This window comes from Neolamprologus multifasciatus, chromosome 6 (assembly GCF_963576455.1).
Source record: "Neolamprologus multifasciatus chromosome 6, fNeoMul1.2, whole genome shotgun sequence".
Classification (NCBI taxonomy): domain Eukaryota; kingdom Metazoa; phylum Chordata; class Actinopteri; order Cichliformes; family Cichlidae; genus Neolamprologus; species Neolamprologus multifasciatus.
In genome coordinates, this window is record NC_140444.1 from 16,556,973 (window position 1) to 16,582,321 (window position 25,349).

At 40.1% G+C, this 25,349-nt stretch overlaps 1 protein-coding gene across 3 annotated transcripts in view; it reads left to right on the plus strand.

Moving 5' to 3' along the window:
* Positions 1–990: 990 nt before the first annotated feature.
* The window catches only part of plppr2b (phospholipid phosphatase related 2b), a 59,777-nt gene continuing 35,418 nt past the window's right edge, over positions 991–25,349 (plus strand). The window contains exons 1-2 of one of the 3 annotated variants that reach the window (XM_085162891.1): positions 991–1,791; positions 7,614–7,724. In XM_085162891.1, the coding sequence (XP_085019017.1) occupies positions 7,614–7,724 (111 nt within the window). In that variant the 5' untranslated portion in view covers positions 991–1,791. The remainder of the gene's footprint in view (positions 1,792–7,613; positions 7,725–25,349) is intronic. The other 2 variants (XM_085162892.1, XM_085162893.1) reach the window with 2 other exon arrangements.

The following is a 25,349-nucleotide window of genomic DNA, read 5'->3' on the forward strand; positions in this document are numbered from 1 at the left end:
AGGAAGCCCACATAGCCACAACAAAATCAGCAAATTCTATACAAAAAGCCTTCCAGTCAACAAAACGAAACTTAGAACACAAATTTGTTACAGTGCATTTTAACAAGTTAGAAAAAGTTATGATTTTAGGTGTTTTTTTGTTGTTTGGTTTTGTATGTGCATGTGTGTGTTTGTGCTAGTATGTATGATTGAATTATCGGAGTTCCTTCTGTTTCAGAGCTCTGTGTGTCTGTGAATGCAACAACAATCTTTTTTTCTTTTCTTTGTCATTTTTGTCTTTGCAGTCAATGTGAAGCCGCAGCTGTATGATGTGCCGGTAGTCCGAATGCATCTTCAGTGGACGTAACGTCACGTCCTCTGTCAGTGTGAACAGCCAGCCAAGACAAGACACTACAGCATAAAGAAGTAAAGTATAAACTCACAATATAATCTGTGCAGGCTACGTCCACCCATTGATGAATGTAATTGTGATGCCTATATGAGACAAAGAAGTACAGACCTGTGCAACAGTGCTGCCCGGTTATTTCACAGTGGTCCAACAGTTCAGCCACTGCAGCATGTCTAAATATTTACCAAAGGTTACCAGCACATCAACATGTATATGCATGCGCGGCCACAGAAATGCACAAGGTTTCGTTTTAGCCCTGAGGGAGGCAGAATTTATTAAAAATTATGCAGTGTGCTCTTGCGTACATACAATGGCCCAGAAAGCTGCCCGTGAACTTTCACCTGAAGGCCCGTGACCTACATTGAAGCGTGTGGGGGATGCATCCCACTTTTCCGCTTGACGATGCATCATTAACCTACTTTTGACTGTCCAAAGTCAAGTCCCTGCAGCTCACCTGAACCCACCGTTGAATTTAGATACATAAGCACACACACACGCACGCACACATACGAAATGGCACCATACCATTAGTTTATTTTTTTTCTCCATTGCTTTGGCTTTCCACTTTACCATAATTACACAACACACAACGGTACACTCGCTCTCACAGAGTACATGATGTCTTCCTGTGTCAAAGTGGTTTCCTAGGGTACTAAAGTGCACAGCATCTACCATTTTAGCCACTGTGTTGCTTGACACACATACAGTCCCTCCTTCTCTCTTTATCTAATGCTCTCTCTCTCTCTCTCTCTCTTGCTCTCTCTCTTGCTCTCTCTCTTTCTCTCTCATACACATTCTGGCTGTTTTCTACTCTCGGTCTCCACTCCTGCGTTCTCATTCTCTTGTTCCCTCTTCCAACTCTGTTTTTTCTTCTTCTCCTCTTTGCTTCTCCTCCTCCTCCTCTTCCTCTTCCACACACGCATACAGATGCACACACACATTTTCTCTCTCGCTTTCTTTCTCTCTCTCTCCCTCTCCCTCTTCTCATATCCACCGGCAACTGAGCAGGCTCCCTCACCAAGCCCGTGGATCCCTTCACTTGACTAATTAGCCTTGAAGTGCTGTTGAAGATCATCATATTTAGCTTAGTGACCTAGCGGCAGAGTGCAGACAGATATAGACTTGGCTGGCTGGAGGCAGAGTGCCTGGCAGCGGGCAAGCTCTCTATCTCTCTCTATTCACACTCACCGCCGAGGGCTTCTCAGTGGCGGAGCGGCGGAAGTGAGGGGCGTTTTTGCTTTGAAAGAGACGAGAAGGGGAAAAGAGAAAGAAGCGGAGCTGAGACCACAACAAAACCTCAGAATGGAAGTCCGCTGCGGGAGCAAAACCTCCTAGAGACAGAAACTGTGAGGTGGCAGCCGTTACTTTGCAGCAGCACTGCTTCCAACAAAAAGACATAGAAGGTGAGACTTTTTTTAAACCAGTTACTGCTGTGTTTTTTTCTTCTGGCTCTTTTGGGAAACATTTTGTTCCTAAATTTGCGTGAGTGTGGGTGTGTGTGTGTGTGCAAGAGAGAGCGAAAGGGAAAAAGTGTGAGTGCAGATGTGCATCAGTGTGACCCACATTGTTGAACCTGAGGAGCAGCACAGCAGGAATTCTCTGTAGGATGTCTCTCTCCCCTCTCTCTCCTTCTCTCTCCTCTTATCTCTCTTCTCCTCTCTTTCTCTCTCTCTCTCTCTCTCTCACACACACACACAGACTCGCACACAGCTGTGTGACACCACTTGTTGGACTGACATCCAAACTGACATGCTATGAATATTGAAATACTGGTCAGTTGTATGCGTGCACGGATTAGCCCGTGCACACATTTGCATGAATATCAGCCGGCGCAAATGTGTGAATGCACCTGTGCATGTGTGAGATAGTGACTAACTCTTTTTGTGCTGTGCTACCAATGCAAGGCTTAAGGGTGAAAAAAATCATTGTGAGCAACATGGACAGCAACACAAAAGACAATCAGACACAGCTGCCTTATGCCTGATTGCTTCTCACTGCTTTGGAAGATGGGAACATAAAAGAAGACCCAAATACAGTATTTACAGCATGCAGCCCCCTGTGTGGGAATGTATGCATATACAATACACAGTCTTTTGATCTCCTGCCATAACCTAAACAATCTTGTCTTTCATACTCAGACAAGGTTCAGAAGCAGAACCTTGCGGTGGAATAGTGTTTTATTAATGAAGCAGACAGGTGGCCTTGAAATTAAAGAAGCAAATACATTTATATGAACCACAGCATGAATACTTATGTCCGTTTCTTCATTAAGCGTACATGTCTGAAGGAAATTCTTGAATATTATAAAAATTTTTGGTCATTAACAAGCCTCATTCAGGTCTATAAATAGCGGGACATGACGTTAGATAACTGCAGAGGAACCACTGATTATTTAAGTTTGTGCACAATGTCACCTGAGGGTGATTTTTGCCCAAATTGGGATTTTTAATTTAGAAATCTTCCATGTTTAAAGTGACAAAAATATATTTTTTTCACTCCTTTCACAGCATAAGATGAATATATAAAAAATAAGTTCTTTAAATCTTATCTTGTTGCTGCCTCAGAAGTCGGAAAAGCTTTGATAGCATATATGTATGAGCTTAAATTATCTGCTAGGGGAAAAAAAGCTGTTAAAGATGAGAGAAGATCTAAATGAATTCCGGGTTGTCAGAGTATTACATCTTTAATTCTTTCTTTATTAATGCATATATTGTATCTCTTTCTAAAGCATACTATGACAGTGTTTAACTGTCGTGCTCCTGTTCCTCATGCAAATGTGCACTTTGCATCGCCGTCACGAATAACAAGATGGTGTATTTTTAGTGTTTGTGTAAACAGGAATGAATCATTTACCTTGTTTTTACTCTTATTTTATTTTTAATCTGGCTTCTATCATTTTAGGATGTGACTGATAGGGGGTCAAGTGCACAATGAATGCATGGACACACTCCAAACTTGTGAAGTGCCTTCCTTCTCCTCTCACCCATAATGACCATTGATTGGGGAAAGGGCTGACAAGGCAGCAGAGACTCTTGCTAAGCCATAAAGTCAGCAAGATAATTGTTGTCAGGGAGATCGGGGAGGGGGCTAAGCTCGATATCTGAGAGGAAAACCAATTGGTTTGCGAGTGAGTAAAATTATATTGAGGATTGCTGAAGCCTTTTGCTTTATGATTGATAATATCAGGATTTCACACTTCTTGAAAAATGCATTTACTGTGTTAATCAGAGGATATATTGGAAAGCCTTTTGAGGCTCTCCTAAACTTAAAAGAGTAGTAGCTGTCATTATTTAGCATGAGCGCAGTCATTTGCATGTCACAAACCCCTGAGAAACTCATAAGCTACTCTTCTTACTCTGACTTTTATCATCATCCCCCCCCCCCCACCACCACCACCACCACCTCTTCTCAGTTTGGGGACTGGATCTGTTTTTCTTCAGCGTGTACCTGTTATCCCTCAGTCACTATAATTTCCCATTGCTGAGTCTACTGGCTTTCACCCCACCCGCTTGATTTCTGAAGAGTTTCCGAACGTCTGCATCAGGACTTTGTCTCGCTCTTATCTCTTACTGTCAGGCTTTTGTTTTTGATCATCGCTCCTCTGTTTCCACTCTACTTCTCCTCCTTTCAACCTCATTTCCCCTCCAATTCTTTTGATTGCCTACCCATACTGGTTTGTGTGCGTGTGTGTACCTGTGTGCATTTTTGATGTGTCATGCAGAGTGTCTTTACAAGCATCCCGACAATTTGGTGAGTGAGCTGGTGTGGATGTATACAACTGTGGTTGTGTGTTTGCTTTGGAATAATCTTTTTGTATTCTTACTTATGATAGATAATAAATGGTTTCCCTCTTTGTGCTCAGACATGATTATCTATGAAAATATGAAGCACAGGGGTTATCAGCTGTTTCAAGGGGGCCAATTTATTAATGGATGGATGGCACATTGTGAGCATCAGGCAAAAAGTGTCCTCATTATAGTTAACGATCTTAAGTAGTACAACACTTGGTGCCTCTATTGTTCACCGTGAAGATTTAGTCCCAGAAAAGCGTTACCGTATCTTTAAAGAAACACATCACCGAGCTGATGAAGTGATAGCGAGTGAAGCTTTCTCTTTTGGTAGGAGAACCGGTGCTCTAACAAGATGAGTTGTGAGAAAACCTTTCCTCAATTATATTTAGGAGTTTTCAGGTCCATTTTTTTCATTATTAAATGAAGAAGAATTTACTTTGAAAAAATCCCCCCTAAAAACTCACCATGGGAAATGTCAGGGGGGTTTGTGTTTTAGGTCAAATGAAAAATTACTAGTCTGCCAAGGAGATGATTGGTGGTTGTTTGCCAGTTTGTAATCAAGATTATTCAAAGCTGAATGAAAATTTTATAAGAGGCGGGGCTGGGATCGACAACAAAGTGATTCCTGGAGTTGATTAATGATTTATTATCTTTACGAGACAGGGCAGCTTATATATTTTCATGTGATGTATATTTTCTCAAATAAATATCATAATTAAATAAGAGAAATTAGAATACACTTTCTTGTATGTCTTCAAGAAAACATCATACTCCTTCTAGACCCAGGGTCTCAATTCATGCATGGTGAGGAGGCATTTTCAGCCTTGACTGTAAGCAGTCAAGACTCAGACTGCTGCAGAAGAAGATGTGTGTAAAAGAACACTTTGGTATTGACTTGGTAAAGGTGGGTTCAATCTACTTTATATACCACAGAGTTAATCAACAATTTTTCAATTTCTTAGTTATATATTCTACAAAATAAGTACTCATTTTTAGGCAAGTAAGTGTCCACCTATCCATTTTTTTTTTATCTGTTTATCCAATTCAGGGTTGCATGGGGGCAACAACCTGGGAGCCTATCCCAGGGTGAGAGGCAGGGTGCAACTTGAGTGGGTCACCCGTCTATCACAAGGCTAACACATAACAATTCCCACTCACATTTACATCCATGGCCAAGTTAGAAATACCTGTTAACCTAACCACATGCATGTCTTTAGACCGTGGCAGTAGCCAGAGATAACCCACAGAGACATGGGGCGAACACAGAAACTCCACACAGAAAAGCTCCAGACTGGATTTGACCTTTCTCGCTGTGAGATAACAGTTTAATCATCACACTAGTAAATGAAAGAAATTTAAAAACAACTAAACATCCTATCTCGTAGAACTATAAAGCAGCATAAATTGAACATGCAAATACACCACTGTATAAAAGTCTTGTGCCGCTTGTCATTTCTTTATATTTTGCCAGGAAAATGGAAAATGGTGCATTTATTCAAATGTAGGAATAAAAATGAAATACAGTAAATAGTACAAAACAGAGTTTCAACAATTCTAATGAGCTTGAAAGTCAATATTTAATATGAAAACAGCCTGAACTGTCTTAAACAAGCTTTCCCTAAGACTATTTAAAGAAATAAGAAGAAAGTTCTTGAGGCTTCTTTAAGGAGATTCAAAGCTCTTCTTTGGATGCTGGCTGCCTTTTGTTCTGCTCTCTGTCAAGGCGATCCCACACTGATTCAATAATGTTGAGGTCCGGGCTCTGGGGAGGCCAGTCTATGATTGATAGTGGTCCAGTGTTTGGTTTTCTATCCAGTATGTTCGGGATCATTGACGTGATGAAAGATTATATCAATCAGTCACTTTTCAGATGGTATTTCATGGTAGATCACAATCTGACAGTACTTTCTTCAATTTTGACAAGACAAACACCACTGGCTTAAATGCAGCCCCAAACCTTAACAGAGTCCCCACCATGTTTTGCAGATGGCTATAGACAGTCACTGCTGTATCTTTCTCCTAACCTCCTCCATACAACAATGATTTAAAACAAAAATTTGTATCCATCATTTCATAGGATGCAACTGATTTTCAATCCAGTTTGTGTTTATTTGGCATCCCTCATCCATTCTCCTTGTTTCACTTTCTTAAGAATGGCTTCTAGACAGTTCTTCTAAGTTCTTCTAAGACCTTTTCTCAAGATATGCCAGGTTTTCAGCTAATAGCTATTTCAAAATCACCTTGTTGGTGCAAAAATACTGTTTATGCCTGTGTTATCCCAGGTATTTTTATAGAATCGATTAAAGAAACAAATTAAAGTGTCTAACAGTAAAATGTACATTTGTTTCTTTGGAAAGTTGTCTGTAGACACAACACAGGTTCACCCTCTGAGTTAGGTGCCTTTCTTAAGCTTGAATGATTCATAGGTGAGTGTAAGTAGCTTAGCAAAAAAGGGTCAGTTACAAAGTTATAAAATGTACGAGAACTATTGTTATTAGAGGCAAAGTAAAGAGAAATGAGGGGTAGCTCAAAAGGTTTGCACAACACTAGATCTGAACTGAACTTCAGCAGCATGCAGTGCTTTTTAAATGTATTTTGCTGTGTTTGAACATTGCTTCATTGTGAAGTTTATTGCAGTCTGATTGTTCAGCATTCTCTGAACAAAAACAGCATAAAAATGATTTTCTAGCATGCTAACCTCTTTCTCTATGAGTAAGGCCTTACAGAGGTTTTTCTCTAGCATATTGTAAAACAAATATATTTGAAACCATCAAAGGATGTAGTGATACACAAAAAACTGTACAACAATCCGCTATACAGGCTTTTCCTCAACAGTCCACTCTACGATTGGCACTATGTTCACTACCGCTTTTTATCACCCAGAACTATTTAGTGACTCATATTAGGTACAAAGTTGAAGAAAGTGACCAAACTGAAGTGTCAGTCTCTTTGATGGGTTTCTTTTTTGCAAATACAACAGTTCAAATCAATTATTAACCACTGCCAAAGCTTAATATTGACTCTGATTCTGTCCAAAATCTCCTCAATACACATGAGACAACGTGAGGTCAGTGTGTATACAAATAGTCAGTGTAAGCCAAACATTCAGGCTTCAAACTGCTCTAAACACTCAGTTTCAGATCATTTTCTCTACTCTTGGTTCTGTATGATGACAGTGAGAGGCAATATTGCCACAGTGCTCAGAGCCACAGTCCTGGCTATAAAGCACTGGACCCTCATCTACCTGCTGTTCAAACCTATTTGTTTGCAGGGGGCAGCCAGTCAGTGAAAGCAGTGAGGTGAGGAGCTAAAGCAGCTTCTTTCAGACAGTGGATGAAGCGAGTAGCCGCACAAAGGCTCAGTATAAGGATCAGTTCAACACTATAAATCCAGTAGACTGAAGCTTTACAGAGACTTTTTCTTTTCCCCAACAGATGATGGACAGTCGCCTGTCAGCACAGGAGAGGACAATGAGGAACCTTCCTGCAGACAGAGGCTTTCAGAAAACCAGCACCTACATTGTGCCCTGCTTCCTCTTTGTGGAGGTCAGTGTGACTGTTAAGGCACATTTTCTTCAACATTTCAGTGCTTTGGTCCCCTGCTGTGCTCATCTGGCTTAACTCACAACAGGACATTTCAGCTTGATTTGGCCTGAACATCATTTGAAAGCTGTAACTGAAAGAAATCTACAGCAATCTAAAGTCTCCGAGGTTTAATGTGTTTTGTGCTGTAGAACTAAATGATGTGCTGCACAGCAGAAAGAAAAGAAATTGTTTTAAATTCAGCTGTGTATTTAGGTCTTGTTGGAAATTTTAGAAACCTCTGGAAGTTGGAGTCACACAGAGCAAACGGATGGAGACATAAAAGCACATTTTACAGACGTCTGCTGGTGGATGTTCTCTTCGCTTTCTATTCTCTCACTCCTGCATCGCTTTCTGCAATCTCTTCCTGTGTTTCTCATGGTGGATGAAGAGCAAAATGTGTCCCTTGGGGAAAAAACGCATAAATTGGCTGAACCACTTTTCAATTCAGTGACTCTCGAAGGAAGTGATTGATTTTGATTAACTGTCACAAATGGGTAATTACCCCCTCGTCCATGAGTCCGTTTAGTGATAACATTCAGCACGAGGGTGAAGGGATCTGTCACAAAGACCTTTTCCCTCATATGTTCCTGCTCTTCCCACAACTCTCCTTCTTTCCCTGTAATCCCTAAATGACCCGGTGAAGCTCTCATGGATCAAGCTGCATTTCCTAATTAATTGGCCTGATTAAGAACGGAAACCCAATTAGCCTGTGCTACTATTAACATGCTCCAAGCCTGAGGATCCTCATAGTTACAGCAGAAATAGCAAAATATGCAAAATTAGCACCTTTTAGCATTAAAATAAGGGTCTTTGCATTTAAATTCAGCCTAGAAATATAATTTCGTACTCTTACATGAGATCAAATGTTAATGTTTAAAGTTGATGAAAGCTGTTTAGTCAAATAGTGCCATAGAGAGCTGACGAGAAATGGAGGTTTTGCAATTGACAATAGTGCCTCCAGTAGGGCCCTGTATCCTAAAAACGATATTCCTAAACAAGTAATATACATTTTTAAATTGAGGAAAGCATTTTTTTTTGTGTGCGTGTGTGTCACCAACATATCTTTGATCTTTGTGTTCTTGCTTTCATAGTGTCTCCCCTTTTCAGGAAGCTAACACGAAATCGGGACAGTGTTGGGAAAATCAGGCCCAGACATTGTCCACAGGTTCCTTCTCTCATATGCATCACACAGTAGGCGCTTCGCTGTGTCAGATGTGCTCTCACTACTGGAAATACTCAATTTGGATTTGGCAAGGGGTAGCGCCTGGAGCAAAAGCAAAAGCCGTTTAATGTCTGATCCAACTGATGGGTACTTACGTACAGCTTTTTGTGCCTAAACGTAATCAAAGGGCGAGTGAAAATGAAAGTAAACAGCAAATTAAAACAGACACTAAAGTAAGTGAAATAATGACAGTCCCTTTAAATGAACCCTAGTCTCATGGATTATGTTGCCACCATTCTGCTTATCCGCCCCCTCATGCAGTCTTTATTGATCTTTTAAATTATAAGGTGTTTTGCCGGCGAGAAAATTGGTTTCTCTTGAAACATCACTGAGAAAACAATTTAGTTATATGGGAACGTATTTTTATTTGTATTTTTTTGGAGACTACTTGGCTGTTCAGTCAAGCAAAGAGCTGATGATGTATATGGCCATTTTTCTGATTTAAACTATCACTGATGTTGTGAAAAGCTGGTCTCTTTGTGGTATCCATCCATCCATCCATCCTTTTTCTTCCAGTTAGCCAGCTGTCATCGGTTGAGAGGTGGGGTATACCTTAGACAGGTCGCCAGTCTTTTTCGGTGCTGTGGATTTGCAGTTTAAAAAAAAAATAAGCTGACTCTTTCTTTTCTACACGGCCCAACCTCTTCACCTGAATCTCCAAAGGGATTTTCCTCAGCCTTGTGTTTCATCTCTCTATATGTTCAAAAACACAACAACCTCTTGAGATGTGACTATAACTTTTTTTTTTATCTGCTCTTTGTGCCTCAGCCAACACACGGAGCCTGCACTGTTTCCACACACACACCTCAGTTACCTCTGCATCTCTTTATAGCTCAAATATCTCGCGATCCCTCCAGGTTTACACGCGGCCTTAAGCTTGCTTTTATTTTTCATTCATTGCGCTTTAGCATTCGTTCATTCTCGGGATCCTCTTGAGGACATGTTATAATGATTTTCCACCTTTTTAAAAAATTGTTCATAGTGCGTTTGTAATATCTCTAGGCTTGAATCTGTCACATGTGCTCTTCATCTCCTTCTATATTCTCTTTGATGGTCTCCTGAGTACTGCCCAGTCATTCTTTACCTCTCTGCATCACTCCTATTCAGCACTCAGTCCCTTGAGTAATTACTGTACGTTGTTTGTACCATAGATTTCTCCATTATTCCCCTTTGATTGTAAAGCTTCGTCTCCTCCTCCCACTCAAAAGCCAGTCTGCTATCACAAAGTCTCTCTTCTCCTCATTTTTCACCAACACTCTGTCCGTGTTTTCCCGTGAGTGTTCATCCTTTCTTGGTATTTCTTTGTGTCGCTCCTCTTGGTTTTGTTCATTTGCTCCTCCTCAGGATAGATTTTGTCCTCGGTAGACCTCGTCCCCAACCTTACCTCATATCAGAATGGAGACAGGAGGGCATTACGTACCAGGGTGTGAGCGCTTCTTCCCATTTTTGCCACCTTATTACCCCATTTCTGAGGACCCCTCTTTTTTTCAGCTTAGAGATGGATTTGGAGATGGAGATTTGGTCTGACTTTAATGACTGTATGTGCACCTGAATGAATCTGCGTGCATTACAGTAGTTTAATAAAGAGCATTTTAAAATTAAATTCCCCCCTCTGCTGCATTCAGACTAAAGCAGCTTGCTGTAGCATAGCTCCCCCCGGAGGGCACACTCTCCTTTGTTGTCACATTAGCATCTCATTACCCATTTCTTTTCAATCCAAACGCCCAGTCTTATTTCCCTTCCACTCTTGTGATCCTGTTGCCGATTCCCTCTCTCATTTCCCCCACAATCTAACTGTCTATCTATCACTGTCTGCCGCTCTATCTCTTTTATTCCTTCCTTATAATTTTATTTATGACGATGGCCCTTTTCCTCTTACTCAGTCAGTCTCTCTGTCAGTTCGTCACTCCTTTTTTTTTTTAAAGGCCTGTCTACCACATCTCACCACGCTTGTCTGTATTTCTCTTCCCCTGTGATCGTGCTTGTGTCGCCCCCCCTTTAGTGATTGTTTTTTCCCTCTCTCTCTCCCTCTGCTTGATTAAAATGTGAGAACTGGCCCTATCACTTTCCTGTTAAAACAAGAAAGCATTTACACCATTTTCCTTTAAACTGCATGTGATGAAAACAACATAATGGACAGCAGATTAGTCGTCCTCCTTCGCCGCTCTATCTCTCCGTCCTTGCTGCTCTCTTTTGTTTTTGCTTCATGCTGCTTCTGCAGCTGTGAAGCCACACAAGAGGCTGGTCTGGGGCCTAACAGAGGCACGGCTTCAAAGGATCCTCTTTAAAAAGTCATTTTGATACGACTGGCTCCTGACTTGCTTTAGACACTGGTGGGTGGGAGGAGGGCTGTTCTTTGGTGTGATCTAGGCCAGGCGGGCCTACTGTGAAAATCTGTACTGAAGTCGAGTTACATAGTGTCGAAGTAGGAGTGACTACAAATTGACTGTTTTCACTGCAGCCGTCAAATAGTAGCGTTGTATCAGCTGCAACAATAGTAAAATATGATAATTATTACTGTCAACTGTTAATGTGCTGTGGTTATTAATTTATGGCACACAGCTTGTGAAGCGTGCGCGCGGGCTTTCCAGCTTTACTTTTCGGCCAGCTCGGGCTCGCTAAGCTTCCTCCTCTTCGCTCCTTCCTCACGCCTCGTTGGCTGCATCCTCCTGTGGCATAGCAACTTCTGTAAAATAAACAGACTGCTCAGCATCAGACCACATAATATTTCAGGTCTGCAGCTTATGCTGTCTGATGATACTCTGAGGTGTTAGTTCATGTCAGCTTGCAGCTCTTATAGCTGAGCTTTTCTGTACATACACCAGTACATGTTTGCTTAGTTAGTTAATAGTCAGTAATATTCATAATACAGTAATACTCGTGGCCATTGGCCATTGATCAGTGGGTTTTGATCAGTGGTTGTTGATCAATGGTCATGAGAATTTGCATAATTAAGATTAAGGATCTGACCCCCCAGCCCATTGTTCCTTCAGTGGGCTGATTTCAGTCATTATGCAAATGTACTGTTTATAAGATTTGGGGAAACCTGCAGTCAGCTGAGACTGAAGAAGTCACTTGGATGAGTGATGAAATGTTTCTCCCACAAAACGCTACGTCCAGAACAGAATCAACTTTTGGAAGGTCAGTGATACATTCAAAGGCCATCTATTTATATACATCTTAGTAATAGCCAATTGAAACTCTATTGCTTTCAAATTTGCCTTAATTCTTCATGGAATAGATTCAACAAGGTGCTGAAAACAGTCCTCAGAGACTTTGGTTCATGTCCACATGGCAACATCATAGTTGGCTACACACCCACAATGATCTCCTGTTCTACCACATCCCAATGTCTTCTGTTTGATTGAGATCTGGTGACTGTGGAGGTCTTTTGAGTCCAGGGAAATTATTGTTGTGTTCAAGAAACCAGTTTGAGAAGCTCAGTCCATCACTAGATGGACATAGTTTGATGTGTTGGACATGGTGGGCATCAATACTCAGGTCGGGTGTGGTGTTTAAACAATGCTCAGTTGGTGTGGCAAGAAAAAAATTATCCCACACAATTACACCATCACCATCCTGAACCACTGATACAAGACATGTTTTAATGTGGTTTACATCAAATTCTGACCCAACGATTTAATTGTTCCATCAGAAATTTGGTCCGGACAAGGCAACATTTTTCCAGCCTTCTATTGTCCAATTTTGGTGACCTCATGTGAATTGTAGCATCAGCTTTCTGTTCTTAGCTCATAGGAGTGACATGCGGTGTGGTCTTCTGCTGCTGTAAATGGTAAATGGCCTGTATTTGTGTAGCGCTTTACTTAGTCCCTAAGGACCCTGAAGCGCTTTACACTACATTCAGTCAGTCACCCATTCACACACACATTCACACACTGGTGATGACAAGCTACGTTGTAGCAACAGCTGCCCTGTGGTGCACTGCTGTAGTCCATCTTCTTCGAGGTTTGACATTCTGTGTTGATTCTCTTCTGGACGCCGTGTTTGTAACAAGTAACCGTTGCGTTCTTGTCAACTCAAAGGAGTCTGCTAATTCTCCTCTGGCATAATCAAAGCATCTGTGCCCAGAGAACTGATTTCTCTTTTTTGGACCATTCTCATTAAACCGCCGCCCATTAGGCAACAACAATCTTGCCAAGTCAAATTTAAAGAGGTCAGTGAGGCCATTTATTAAAACTCTGAAGTTTTAATAAATAGGTGCATTTATATGCAACTGTAATAATTTACATCCTCAATCCTAAAACATACTGAGGATATCTTGCAAGTCACAAATTTCTTGATACTGAAAGTTCAAAACATTCACAGATGTCTTTGCTTTTTCTTTCTAGCAAAACAGTTTTCACTTCTAGCATCCAAAGCAAGACAAAAGTTTTAATATTTAGGCTCTTGGTTGGTTAAGCACTGCTGTTTTTACGCTTCAGTTTGTTTACATGCATTGGGGAGTGTTCGTGCATATGTAAAAAAGTTGTGCAAAGCCTTTTTGTGTCTCAGAGGGAGCTGCGTGAAATGACTTGTCTGGAGTGATGTCACTGAGCCGGTTGTTGTTTGAGTGCGACAAGAATGAAAAATTTAAATCTCTGAATCTGCTGCATCTGTTTTGATCCTTTGTCCATCTCTGACAGTGTTACAATACACTGCTAAAACAGTGGAGTGCTCGCCTAATCATAACTTAGATCTCTGGTCTTAAAAAGACTAGCTCCTTCTGATATTTTCAGTATTCAGAAAAATAGAGACACTGAACACATTCCAAATACATGGTTTCATCCCTTTTAGAAACACAGAGCATAAATATCACCATAATTTCTGATCCTGACAAAGACAGAGCAAATTTCTGTTTTGTTTTGTCCATCTTGTTGGATTCAGCCCTGGCATCAGTTTGCTTCTTAATATGTTATGTTATTCAGGACAGACACAAATCTAGAATCTTTTTACTGTTTCAGTTTCTAAAAACAAGCTCCCTAGCCTAGCCTAGTTTGCTTTAATAATAAACAGTGTTGCTAATACATCAGACTGACACTTGCCTCCACCAAAGCCTTCTCCTCACATGCGCTCACTTCATCCACAGTCCCTGCTGGGTATGACATCATCTCAGTACATCTTCTACCTACTTCTACCAGGCAATGTGCTTGATATATCGTTTGCTTTTTTCTAAATATTTCTTTTTGGTTCATTTGTGCTAAATATTTTCTCAGATACAAAGTAATAAACATGACTAGGCTCTATTGCAGCAGCTTTGCATGATTCCCAGTTCAAAACAATCCCTGTTTAACCTGTACTGAAGTCTTGCCTGAAACAAGCCACTTTAGCTTCTCTTCTTTTAAGGTCTCCATTAACGATTGGTTGATCAATCCCTCTTAGAAGGCAAATAATTGCCTTCTAATTTATAAATGCAGACAGATTGCCCAGCCTTTGCAACTGACCTAATCCAGTCTGCACCACTGAGTGCAAATCATCTGTGACAGGCATCCGCGTAAAAGGGGACCTGACTCAATTTGTTGCCCGCTGGTTTTGCTCCTATGTCAAACCATGTCGCTCGCCTATGTCATTTTGCAGTTAAACTATTTGTGGAGGAATTTCTGAAGTCTTCAGCTATATGAGGTTCTGTCTGAATCTCTTTGTGTATGTAGACGGGAACAGATTTGGAACAGACAGCAACAAATTTGCAATTTTCAACCATTTCTCATAGTTATTCACTGAATTTTAAAAACAGATTGCAAGTAATTGCCACCTTGACCCATTTAATTGTAAACTGACATCAGTTTGTCTCTGTGTTATCGCTGTCATCACCAAAGCTGCTTTGAAGATCGCATTTCAAAGGTAACAATATCGCCAGATCACAAGTCACAATTCTTTTGGTTCAACCACTGTTTTCCTTATGACTGTAGAATAACCCGATTTTCTTCTGATTGGTTGGTTTACGAGTCAGAGCTGTGTGCTTGAGATGGCCATCTCATCTATTGCTGTCAGTTTATATATGACAGAAATTAAAAAGAGCGTAGAGGGTCCCCATTACCTTTTCCATTAGTGTTCCTTTTCCTACGTGCTTTTAGTCCAGCTTTACTTAAATTAAAACGCTCCGGTAGATTAAACGTTATTGCTAAAGTACTGTACATCCCCGTAAGTCGTTTTGTAATAGTGCTAATGATTGCCATTAACTTCTTTTTAACTTTGTTATGATCCATTTATTCACAATCAACATTTCCTCATGCCACAAAGGAAAGATAAGAAAAAAATTAATTCAGTTTCGTAACATCCCTGAGCACATTACCTTTACACTAGAGCGTCATACTTTCCTGGTAATTTTCGGGTGATGAAAAAGTGCCTGCACAGATTCATTTTTTTTATGTCCCCTCCCTCCTCAAGACACACACATACTCCCATGAAGACACTGTAACAGTTCATTGGCACATCATTCTCTCCCTAGTTCTCTCCTCATTATCTCTCTGACTCCATGAATAGCACCTGCCCGCCTGTCTACTGCTCTGGGATTTCTCAATATTCTGGGTGGATGTTTGAAACACTTGTTAGCTGTGCTGCTTCCCACCTTTTATCCCTTTAGGGAGGGAGGAAGAAAGGGGATGGGGGGGGGGGGGGGAGAGAGATCCTGTACTGTATGGATATCACAATATACTGTAGGTCCCTGTCATCTGCAGGTAATCAGTAGAGTAGCTGAATATCCGGGCAGCGGCATCAGGGCTAACTGTTTTAGAAATAGAACAACAAGATGCTGGAATAAGACTTTCAATAAAATCTAAGATATAATCTTTACAAACTCTTCCTTCTATTCATGTTACATGCAATTACAGGAGTCAGATATAGAGGTTGGCTCTCAGTGCTGGTTATCCATGTAGCTCTAAATAGATTCGGCTTCAATTCAAAATTGTACACACTTTTTCCAGAACACATTCAAATCAAGTTAGATTTAAATTATTCTGCAAAAGTGCTGTTTTTTTAAAGGCTGAAGTTATAATAGAAAAGGGGGATGCATGTCAAATAACTGTTTATTTAAAAAAAAAAAGCAAATACATGTGTATATTCATAAGCAAGATAGCATTGGCATAAAAACCTTTAACTGCACTGTAGGCTTTTATTCTGGCAGCGTGTTTGTGCGAGTAGAGCCTCTTCCTTTTATTCCTCCCTGTTTGTAAGATGCGGGGGCATGTGTGCTTGAGGACTGGGGATTTCATAGAATTATGTGATTGTTCTTTGGTGTGTAGCAGTGAACATTTAAACGCACTATTCATGGATATGTAGTCCACTGGCAAGAGGAAGCTCTAAATGCATTTGTTTGCTATGGGGAGAGAAAGAGAGAGACAGAGAGCTGAAAGGGAAAAAAAGGGGGTGAGGGAGCCAGTGAGAGACTGTGGACACAGAGAGACAAAGATGTTTTGACAGTGAGGATGATTGAGAGACATAAAAGGAAATGCAGCGAGAAGGGGAGACACAGAAAGCGTGGGTTTGAAAATTATTGAGGAAAGATGTTTTCGACAGATGACGAGGAAAGGGGGGGGGGCGATTTTAAGATAAATAAACCCATCAGAGAAACAAAAGCACTGGGAGAAAAGAGAGAGAGAGAGAGACAGGGAAAAGAGTGGAGGACATGTGGGTGCCCCCACCCGCCACATAAAAAATGAACGCCTGCTTTGATCCTCTTCATTTCCCTTGTTCCCTTTTTGTATTTTACCTCACTCTCCACTTCACCCTCTTTCGCTCTCTCATATATCCTCATTTACTCTCTTGCACCTCCTCTCCCCTGTTTTCCCCTCCTCCCTGCTTCCACTCCTAGTTTTATTTCCCAGCGGCTTTGCCCGGCCGCACTCTGTGATGTACTAATGTCTCATTAACTCTTTTATCTGTCTGTTTATCTTCTTCCACTTCCACTAACCCTAACCCTCTGCTGCTTCTCCCAGTGCTCTCTTAAAGGCTCTATCCCTCTGGCTTGACCAAGGTTTTCCATCTAATCCATCTTGTAGTCCTCTTGCTCAGTGTGTTGTAATACAACCCAGTGACACCAGGCGGCAGTCAAGGCCATTTATTTGCTAGTTATCCATGCTGATTATGATTTCCTTTAGTGAGTTTTTTTTTATTTTGTTATCTCATATAATCACACTCATCTATTTAACAAATATGTTTTTAAGGGCCAGTGTCCCTGCGATGTATCGTATTGGTGCTCTACTTGAGCCTTTTCTGTCCCAGAGGCTGCATGCGCACGGCACCTTTGCTTCTTTTTATCTGGAAATCTGCTGAAACTCATAGAGACGCACAGATCGAGATCTCAGCCGCTGTAAAATATTTAGTGGCTCCGATCACGTGAGCGAGTAATCATGTGGCTCATCAGGAAAACAGAAGAGGTGTTGAAGGTGAAATGTTTTCAGTGAAGCTCTGTGATGTGTGTTGTAACTCTGAAGTCAACTGAAGCCATGCAAATATAAAAAGCATTTCAGCTGAAGATGCCAGCTTTTGGTTTAGAGGTTAATTTGTGTGGATGTGTTTTTAATTGTGGCTGATTAATGTTGGCACATTAAAAAAAAACAGACCATTTAGCTATTTAGTAACGTATAATAAGAAGAATGTTGAACATTTTGCAGCCACTTTATGAGAAACACCTTCACAAGCTAATGTGTGCCAGAGATCATAATGATTTGTTTTTGGTGACATTATTAAAATATGTTCATTCAGTTATATTATGTATATAACTGTGGTCGAGGTTAAAGGAGGTATTATTGAGGACCTAATGTATTTAACAATTCAATGAAATATTAAAGGAACAGCACAACAAAGAATCAAGATAATAATTTCCTTATTAACTAAATTTACATATTTTTCTTCTGCCCTGTTGTGATGTTCATTCACACAGACTGTTTTGGTGTGGGTTGTCTGGTTTTGCAGGTATCTGCTGCAAAAATGCTTGTTTTCTCTTTAATATAATAGAACTAAATGATACCATGATATGTTTCATTTAGAAACAGTTATCTGTCTGCATCCGCCAGTTAAAAGAAGCGCGTAAAAAGCCAATATTACCAGTCAGCTGAGGGAGGTAGTCAGAGGAAAAATGTAAGTAAATTCGATTATGGGTTAAACTTTCCCTTTAAAAGCATACATTGCGATGCAAAACTCTTGCACTACCCCTCATTTATTTATATGAAGCTAGGGAAATAGAAAATGTATGTAGCAAGTTAGTGAAACAGGTGCTTAGATACATACTTTATATAAGACAAAAACAGAGTTTGTATAGTTTTAACAAGCTTGAAATTAAATATTTGATATGTCTTTTTTCTCCAACACAGCCTTAACTCTATTGGGAAAGCTTTCTTCTTATTTCTTTAAATAGTCTTCAGGAATAATTCTCCACGTTTCTTGGAGGTGATTCAAAGCTCTTCTTTGGATGTTGGCTGCTGTTCTGTTCTCTGTCAAGATGATCTCACACTGCTTCAGTAATGTTGAGGTCTGGGCTCTGGGAAGGCCAATCCATGATTGATAGTGTTTCATTGTGTGTTTTGGATCATTGTCATGCTAACAAATGAAGCTGTTGACAGTCAGATGCTTTTCAGATGATATTGCATAATGGATCAAGATCTGCTTGTACTTTTCTGCATTCATAATTCATCAGTTTTTAACATCTCCAAAACCACTGCCTGAGAAGCAGCCAGAAACTATGACAGAGCCTCCACTGTGTTTTACAGATAGCTGTAGACACTCACCTCTGCCGTCTTCTATATATATGGATATTTTTGATGACAACAATTTGAACAAAAAATTTCAGCTTTAAAAGATCTGTGACTACTGATTTTTTTTTTCTTGAGTAATTTGGCATACCTCAGCCTTTTCTCCCTGCTTCCCTTCCTTAACAAGGGAAGCCCACCCTTCCACTAAAACCATTTCTGATGAGGCTTCAGTCAACAGTAGAGATAAATATTTCAGGTCCTGTGTCAGGTCTTTGCTGAATTTCCTTTCCTTTTTCTTAAGGACATGACTTCCAGATGCTGTTTATCTGCTGCAGATAGCTTTTTAGCCCTGCCAAGGACACATTGCACAATGCGCTGAGATATGCCAAGTTTTCAGCTAATAGCTATTTGGGAATCACCTTGTTAGTGCATAAAATACTATTATATGCCTGTCAAACTGTGTTATGTTTGGCATTTTTTTGTAGATTCGTTTAAATAATTGGGAACAAATTCTGTGTTTTTGCAGCAGGCTGCTAAGTTTTCTGTTATTTGGAGATCCAGTACTACTTCATCCTTTCAGTTAGGGGGCTTTTTCATGCTTGAATGATTCATGGGTCAGTGATAAATGACATAAAAACTACAGCCTGGAGTGAAAATTAGTGGGGAAAAAGCATTCAGTTAGAAAGCCTGGAGAACTAAGAGCACATTAAAAAAAATTACAATAAAGTCTGGCTCCCTGGAAGCAAAGGAATTAGACTTTTCCAAAGTAGATTTTATTGCAGAACATTTACATCAGGTGCACCTAATATGCATGACTCAAAAAAAATGAAAAACAACATAACTAATTTATATAAATGAAGTTTCAAATGTGCAAAACCATACTTAAATATAGAAAATTATCTCTTAAATGTAGGCTTACCCAGCTTCACCCGTGCTCAGTTATAGTATAGAGTGTATATTCATTTAAAAACACTGCAGACCTTCTGTTAGCAAAAAGCAGCAGCATGCCTCCAGTTCATCCTGAGCCCTGTGACATTTGTCGTCTTGCAGCAGGACGCTGTCATCTCGTCACCAGCCACCATCCACACATTCTCACCTTCTATAAACATGTTTGACTTTAGCAGTTGACTTTTCTGCCATCTGGCTGCTCCACACAGGCCGACGGTAGACATGCAGCAGTTATGTGTGAACTCACAGTTTGGCCCCAGGAGACATTAGTGATGCCCATTCTATTTTCACCTCTAGTTTCCCTACCCATAATGCACCATTATTGTCACATTTCATTTCCCCCTTTCCAGTTAAAGGGCTTTTAGGGGAAGGAGATTTTCCTCATTTTCTGTCACGAGTCCCGTATTAGTCTCTTTGATTTCTTGCTTTTTCTCCCTTTGAAGTGCAGAGGTGTAAGCATTAAGTCTTAATTACATGGTCTGATAAGTGATTTCAGTTTACTGGGTCATATGGAAAGAGGTCAAGCTCTTGAATCTTTTGCAATTTACAAATCTGATTTAATCCCGTGGCTAAATTTATCCTGACAGATTTTAGTATCTAAATCAAATTGGGTTTTATTGCATAACAGTGTAATCCCTTTTTTTCATCATCATTTCTGCTGGCAACATTGTTACAGATTCTGAAGCAGCAGGCTAGAAATAACAAATCTATGTGATTCATAAACAGGGATGCCTATTCCTGGCTGTGCTATGATATTTACTGTACAGTACAGTACGGCTGTACGTTCTTCTTCCAAAGATTTACAAACATATAGTTGTGTTTGCGTGACAGTAAGCCTTTCAAACCTCAGTGTCCACCAAGACTTAAAAAATGCATGAAATATTTAGTTTCGTCATATTTGAATTTTTTTTAAAAATATGTGAACAGAAGCCATTGTCTTATTTCCTGTCGTTGAACTGGCATTCAGTGTTTGGAGGCTTTAGTGTTTTATCCTTTATAGTCTCTGAAAGATTAATTTCACATCTCTTGAAACAGACTGACAGAGCACTGAAAGGAACACGCTTTGTGGCATAAAACCAACTGCTAATTTTCACATTCAGAGAAGATAACGAGCAAATTTATTTAGACCCTTTTTTGTGATAACATATGTGATAGCCACAGACTTTCTCTGCCCTCTTGACACTATGATTATGTGGATTCATTTCTTATAGAATATATATAATACACAGTAAACCAGCAACTTGTCACTCTGCTCTTGGCACACTATCATTATCCTCCATATCCATGATTGTTAACGAGTAATAACACTGAAATGGACGTGAGTCAGCAGTTAGTGATCACTCACTAGTCGGTATGATGGCTGATTGGCTCTAAGGTGTGTGAGCGACACAGTTTGTGTACCGTTTTAACTGACTGTGATTAACTTTAGCAAGTATTACAACCAACAAAGCTCATCTAATCTTAAAAATTGGTATTTTACCTAACACGACGATCCTTCCCTAAACATAATTTGGTTGTTTTGTGCCTTGAAACCAAGTTTGGTGCCATTGCTTACAAATTACTTTACTTTATCCCCTTCAAAAAGTAAATCATTCTCCTTATACATCACTCTTATTTATGACATGAGTGATGTTGGTTTGCTTAGCAATTCATAATATTAACATTAAACCTTACGTATTGCTAAATATCCACACAAATGCTTGTACACAAATACTCTGAAAAAAAGACGGGGATACACAAGGTCATTCTTTTAGTGTTATACTACTGAGCCACCAGCAGAATTGATAAAAGCAAACACAAGGAGCACTTTAAAAATGCTGTGTGAACAGCGCTCGTATTAAAGAAAAGGACAACATTTACTCTACTATTTTCAATTCCGCGAGCCTGTTCATCTCTGCCTCGGTGACCTGTTGAAAATTCAGGCTCTGGCTGTTTGGTTGGGGCTGACACACATTTGAGCATCTCTTTGGGCTTTGAGGTCTATCATTACGGGCTTTGTGTTGTCATGTATTTGCAGTTTTTTGGAGACATTTCATGTTTAGAGCAGTGAGTTGTTGTTGCTCACCCATTCTGCACTCTACCGTCACATTTCTTAAAATGAAAGTGAATTAATTTGAATTTTTGTCTTATCCTCCACATGATAGTTGTTGCTCTTGAAGATGTGCAAAAATTACATATTTTATTGTTTGATTAGGAGGACTTTTGTGTGAATGCAGCTCTTAAGGCTGGTTCTGTCTGTGTTTCATTACAATTTTGCCATGCTTTATTTCTATTTCCAGGCAAGTTTTCCAAATAGCCTCTAAAGAATTTAACAAAGAGCTGATAAATTACTAAGAGAAACATTGAACATTTACAAGTAGCAGATATAAAGCTAGTGCAAGATACATTTTAATAAAAATTTAAGTATGCTACTTTAAAAATTAAAAAAAAAAGGAAATAAAACATTTTGTTTTATTTTGTATGTGAGAATTAGGCGGAGGTCTTATGTGTGTACACCCTGAACAAAAATGAGGACAGAATTGAAAGGGGAAGGTGTGGACCATCTGGTGAGCACTCCTTTAAGTGGGACAAACAGGTGGATCGACTGGATTCAAAGGGTGCCAGAGTCAGGACTTATGGGGGCAATAAAGAAGAAATTTATTTTCAGTGGCTGCAAGGAAGACTTACTGTGTAAAAATTCAAAATTGAAGCACTTCTACTGGTTACTATTGTAGCTGTAGCTGTAAGATGTTAATGAATCTACAACGGCAGTATCCTGGTTAAAGAGCATGTGTGAAGATGACTTGTGACAGAATGACATTTGGCTTGCCATAGCCCTTCATTACCACCCTGCAACTTTAATTCATCAGTGCTTTTCATGATGCTTTAGAAATAATTTTATGCAAATTAATATTCCAAGGTGACTTGTGCAGGATGTTCCTCGATGCTAATTAGAAACCATCAACTTGAAGTTGCTTTGACCTTTACAGATATTATGGCAAACTGGCAGTGCCTGCAGAATATGCAGCGATTTGGTTTCTTGTTTGTGTGTAATAAAGACGGATTAAATGTTAGATATCAGCTCTGAATTTCTAATCAGTAGGAATGCTATGTATATTTCCTGTTTTTACCAAGTTAACGAACTTTAATTACTCAAGAATATCAATCTGTCCAAATGGAGACGTTTTAGCCAGTTTTAGAAACTGGGGAGTGGTTTAGCAGAGACCAAGAGCTTTTGACCCCAACCCAGTCCACAAAGCACATGACCTCTTGCAAGCTCTGGCTTAGTCCTTAAAGGGCCCCATGGGCTAAGGTTTGGCCACCTGGTGGTCGTGAATAAGCTCCTCCCTAATACCCCGGGTGGGTATTAGGTATCATTGTCACAGGAGTCTTTTGAATTGCACTTAGTCTGGCCTCTGAGAATACATTTTGTCTTGGGAAATCTTACCTGGGACAAGTTGCCTTAGACAGCATAGCTGCTGGGATTACTTGGGCTTCAAACCCCCCCCCCCCCCCTTACATCATGCCCCCTAGGTGAGATGCTTCAGGCTTCAGTCATATTCAGGACCAAGGACACTGGAGAGACTGGCTTGTGAACACCTCGATATACACCCTTGATACACACACACACACACACACACACACACACACACACACACACACACACACACACACACACACAAAGCCAGGAAAGTAAGGGGATATGTAGGCTTGCAATGATCTACTTTGACTTTCTCGTGAAAATGATGCCCCTTTGAATGTTCTGATTACAAGCAAACATGATGCTTAATTCTTATAGTACAAGATGTATAAGTCTGATGGGACATATAGTACACAAGCACTGACGGTTGCATAGAGCAAAAGTAGATACCAAAATTACGCGTAATCTCCCAGGGAGGTTTTCTGCGGTTGTTTTCAAATGTTTTTTAAACTTTGATGGTTGTTCGCAGACCTCCCTCGCTCTCTTTCTCCCACTAGCTACACCTCCCTGCCTCAAGCCTTCTGTTGCTCGGGCAGAAGAGAGAAATGGATGATGGAAAGAAATGTTCAACACAGCGTATCTGTGTCAGAGTTCCTGCTCAGGCATGGGAATGCACCCACATGCCCACAGACACTCACGGAAACACACCCACATGCTGAAACACAAACACACACACAAAGCTCATCTAAAGGGAAACAAAAATGGGAAAAAAAACCATGGAAGAATAAATTGCTTGATATTATTGGTCTATATATAAACTACAGGCTGTGGGTGCCTGTACGTGTGTGTGTTTTAAAGATTTCGCTCGAATGGCCTACATGATTATGCTTTCTTCCTTTGGGACCCTCAGTGAAACGTCTCCCATAAACAGAGTTATGTAGATTACTTCTGCATATTGCCACAGGAAACAGATCAATTATTTGATCTTGTTGCTCATGAAGGGAATCCATTCATTGAAATTCAATAACTGTTTACTAAAACACTGAAGAGAAACGTGTAGACTTGCAGATCAGACAGCAGAGCTGGGCGTGTAATGAATGTTTAAATTAGGTCACCCTCTCCATCCCATCTTCAGTGCTCCTTTCTGTGTAATAAAGCAGAATAGTATCTAACACATAACAAGCCTCCCCTTCCCATAGCATTAATCCGTGTGGGCTCTCTGTTTTCTGAAGAGCATAAACGTGTTGGAGGACGTTTCTCAGTGTTATGTCACTTTTCCAGCCATCTGCCACTGTGAAACCTTTCTCTTTTGGTGCTGTAAAGGAAGATGAAGCTCCTCCAGCACATCTCTTCATTTAAAATGAATAAATGCAAGTCTGCTTGACATTATCGCATAAACTAAAATAGCATTTTAGAAGCTTTCGGTTAAAAGCACTCAACATGTTAAGCATCTTTTGCTCTGTGTGTAGTTGAAGTTACATTATATGCAGGAAGTTAAAGCAAGAGTTTTGTAGATGGCATGTTTGCCTTGCCAGGTGACTCCCTGAAGTCTTTACACAACAGCGAGTTTGCTCAACAGTCAGCTGAGACTGCGGGAATCCACTGCACTCATTAACTGGTCTCCAAGATGTTGTTACAGCCAGCACATTTACAAGTGACTAACTTCTCAAAGACATGTGCAAGGTGCCCATCAGTGTCTATGGCACGATGCATGGGGTTATATCAACAGTGAAGCACGTTGCACTTCCAACTTTGTTGAGGATTTCATGATGCTTCACTGAAACGCAGTGAGTAGTGCTAAGTATCAATTTTCAGCTTTTAGGGTTTATGTTTATGTGATGTAAGACTAAATAAGCGAATCAGAAAGTAAAAATAAAGGACTTTGTGTAAAATCCAGTATTTTGTCAACCCATCTGTCCACCACAGCATCCTGTCTACATGTTACACTTGTGTGAAAGTCATACTTCATGTGAGTTTCTCGTGAAGATGAAATATATATGAACTACATGAAGTATAAGTTTTAACAAAACTGCTTTTCTTGAAATGGCAGAGAGCCTGTTCACTTAGTAATCCCATTGCACCAAATTTGGCTGCATTTCAACTTCAGGGAAGACTACGTTTACTGGAGCTCCATAAAACCCCATTTATTATGGACTATCTCCATAATAAATAAATACATTTGAGATTTGGGCTTCCTGCCTGATTTTCTTTTAAACCTACACTATTGATATCACTAATACGACAGCAGTTCAGCAGTTTACTATTACGGCAACATAAGGTATTGTGTAATAATGTACCCAGACCCCATTTTGTTCATTAACAACACCTGA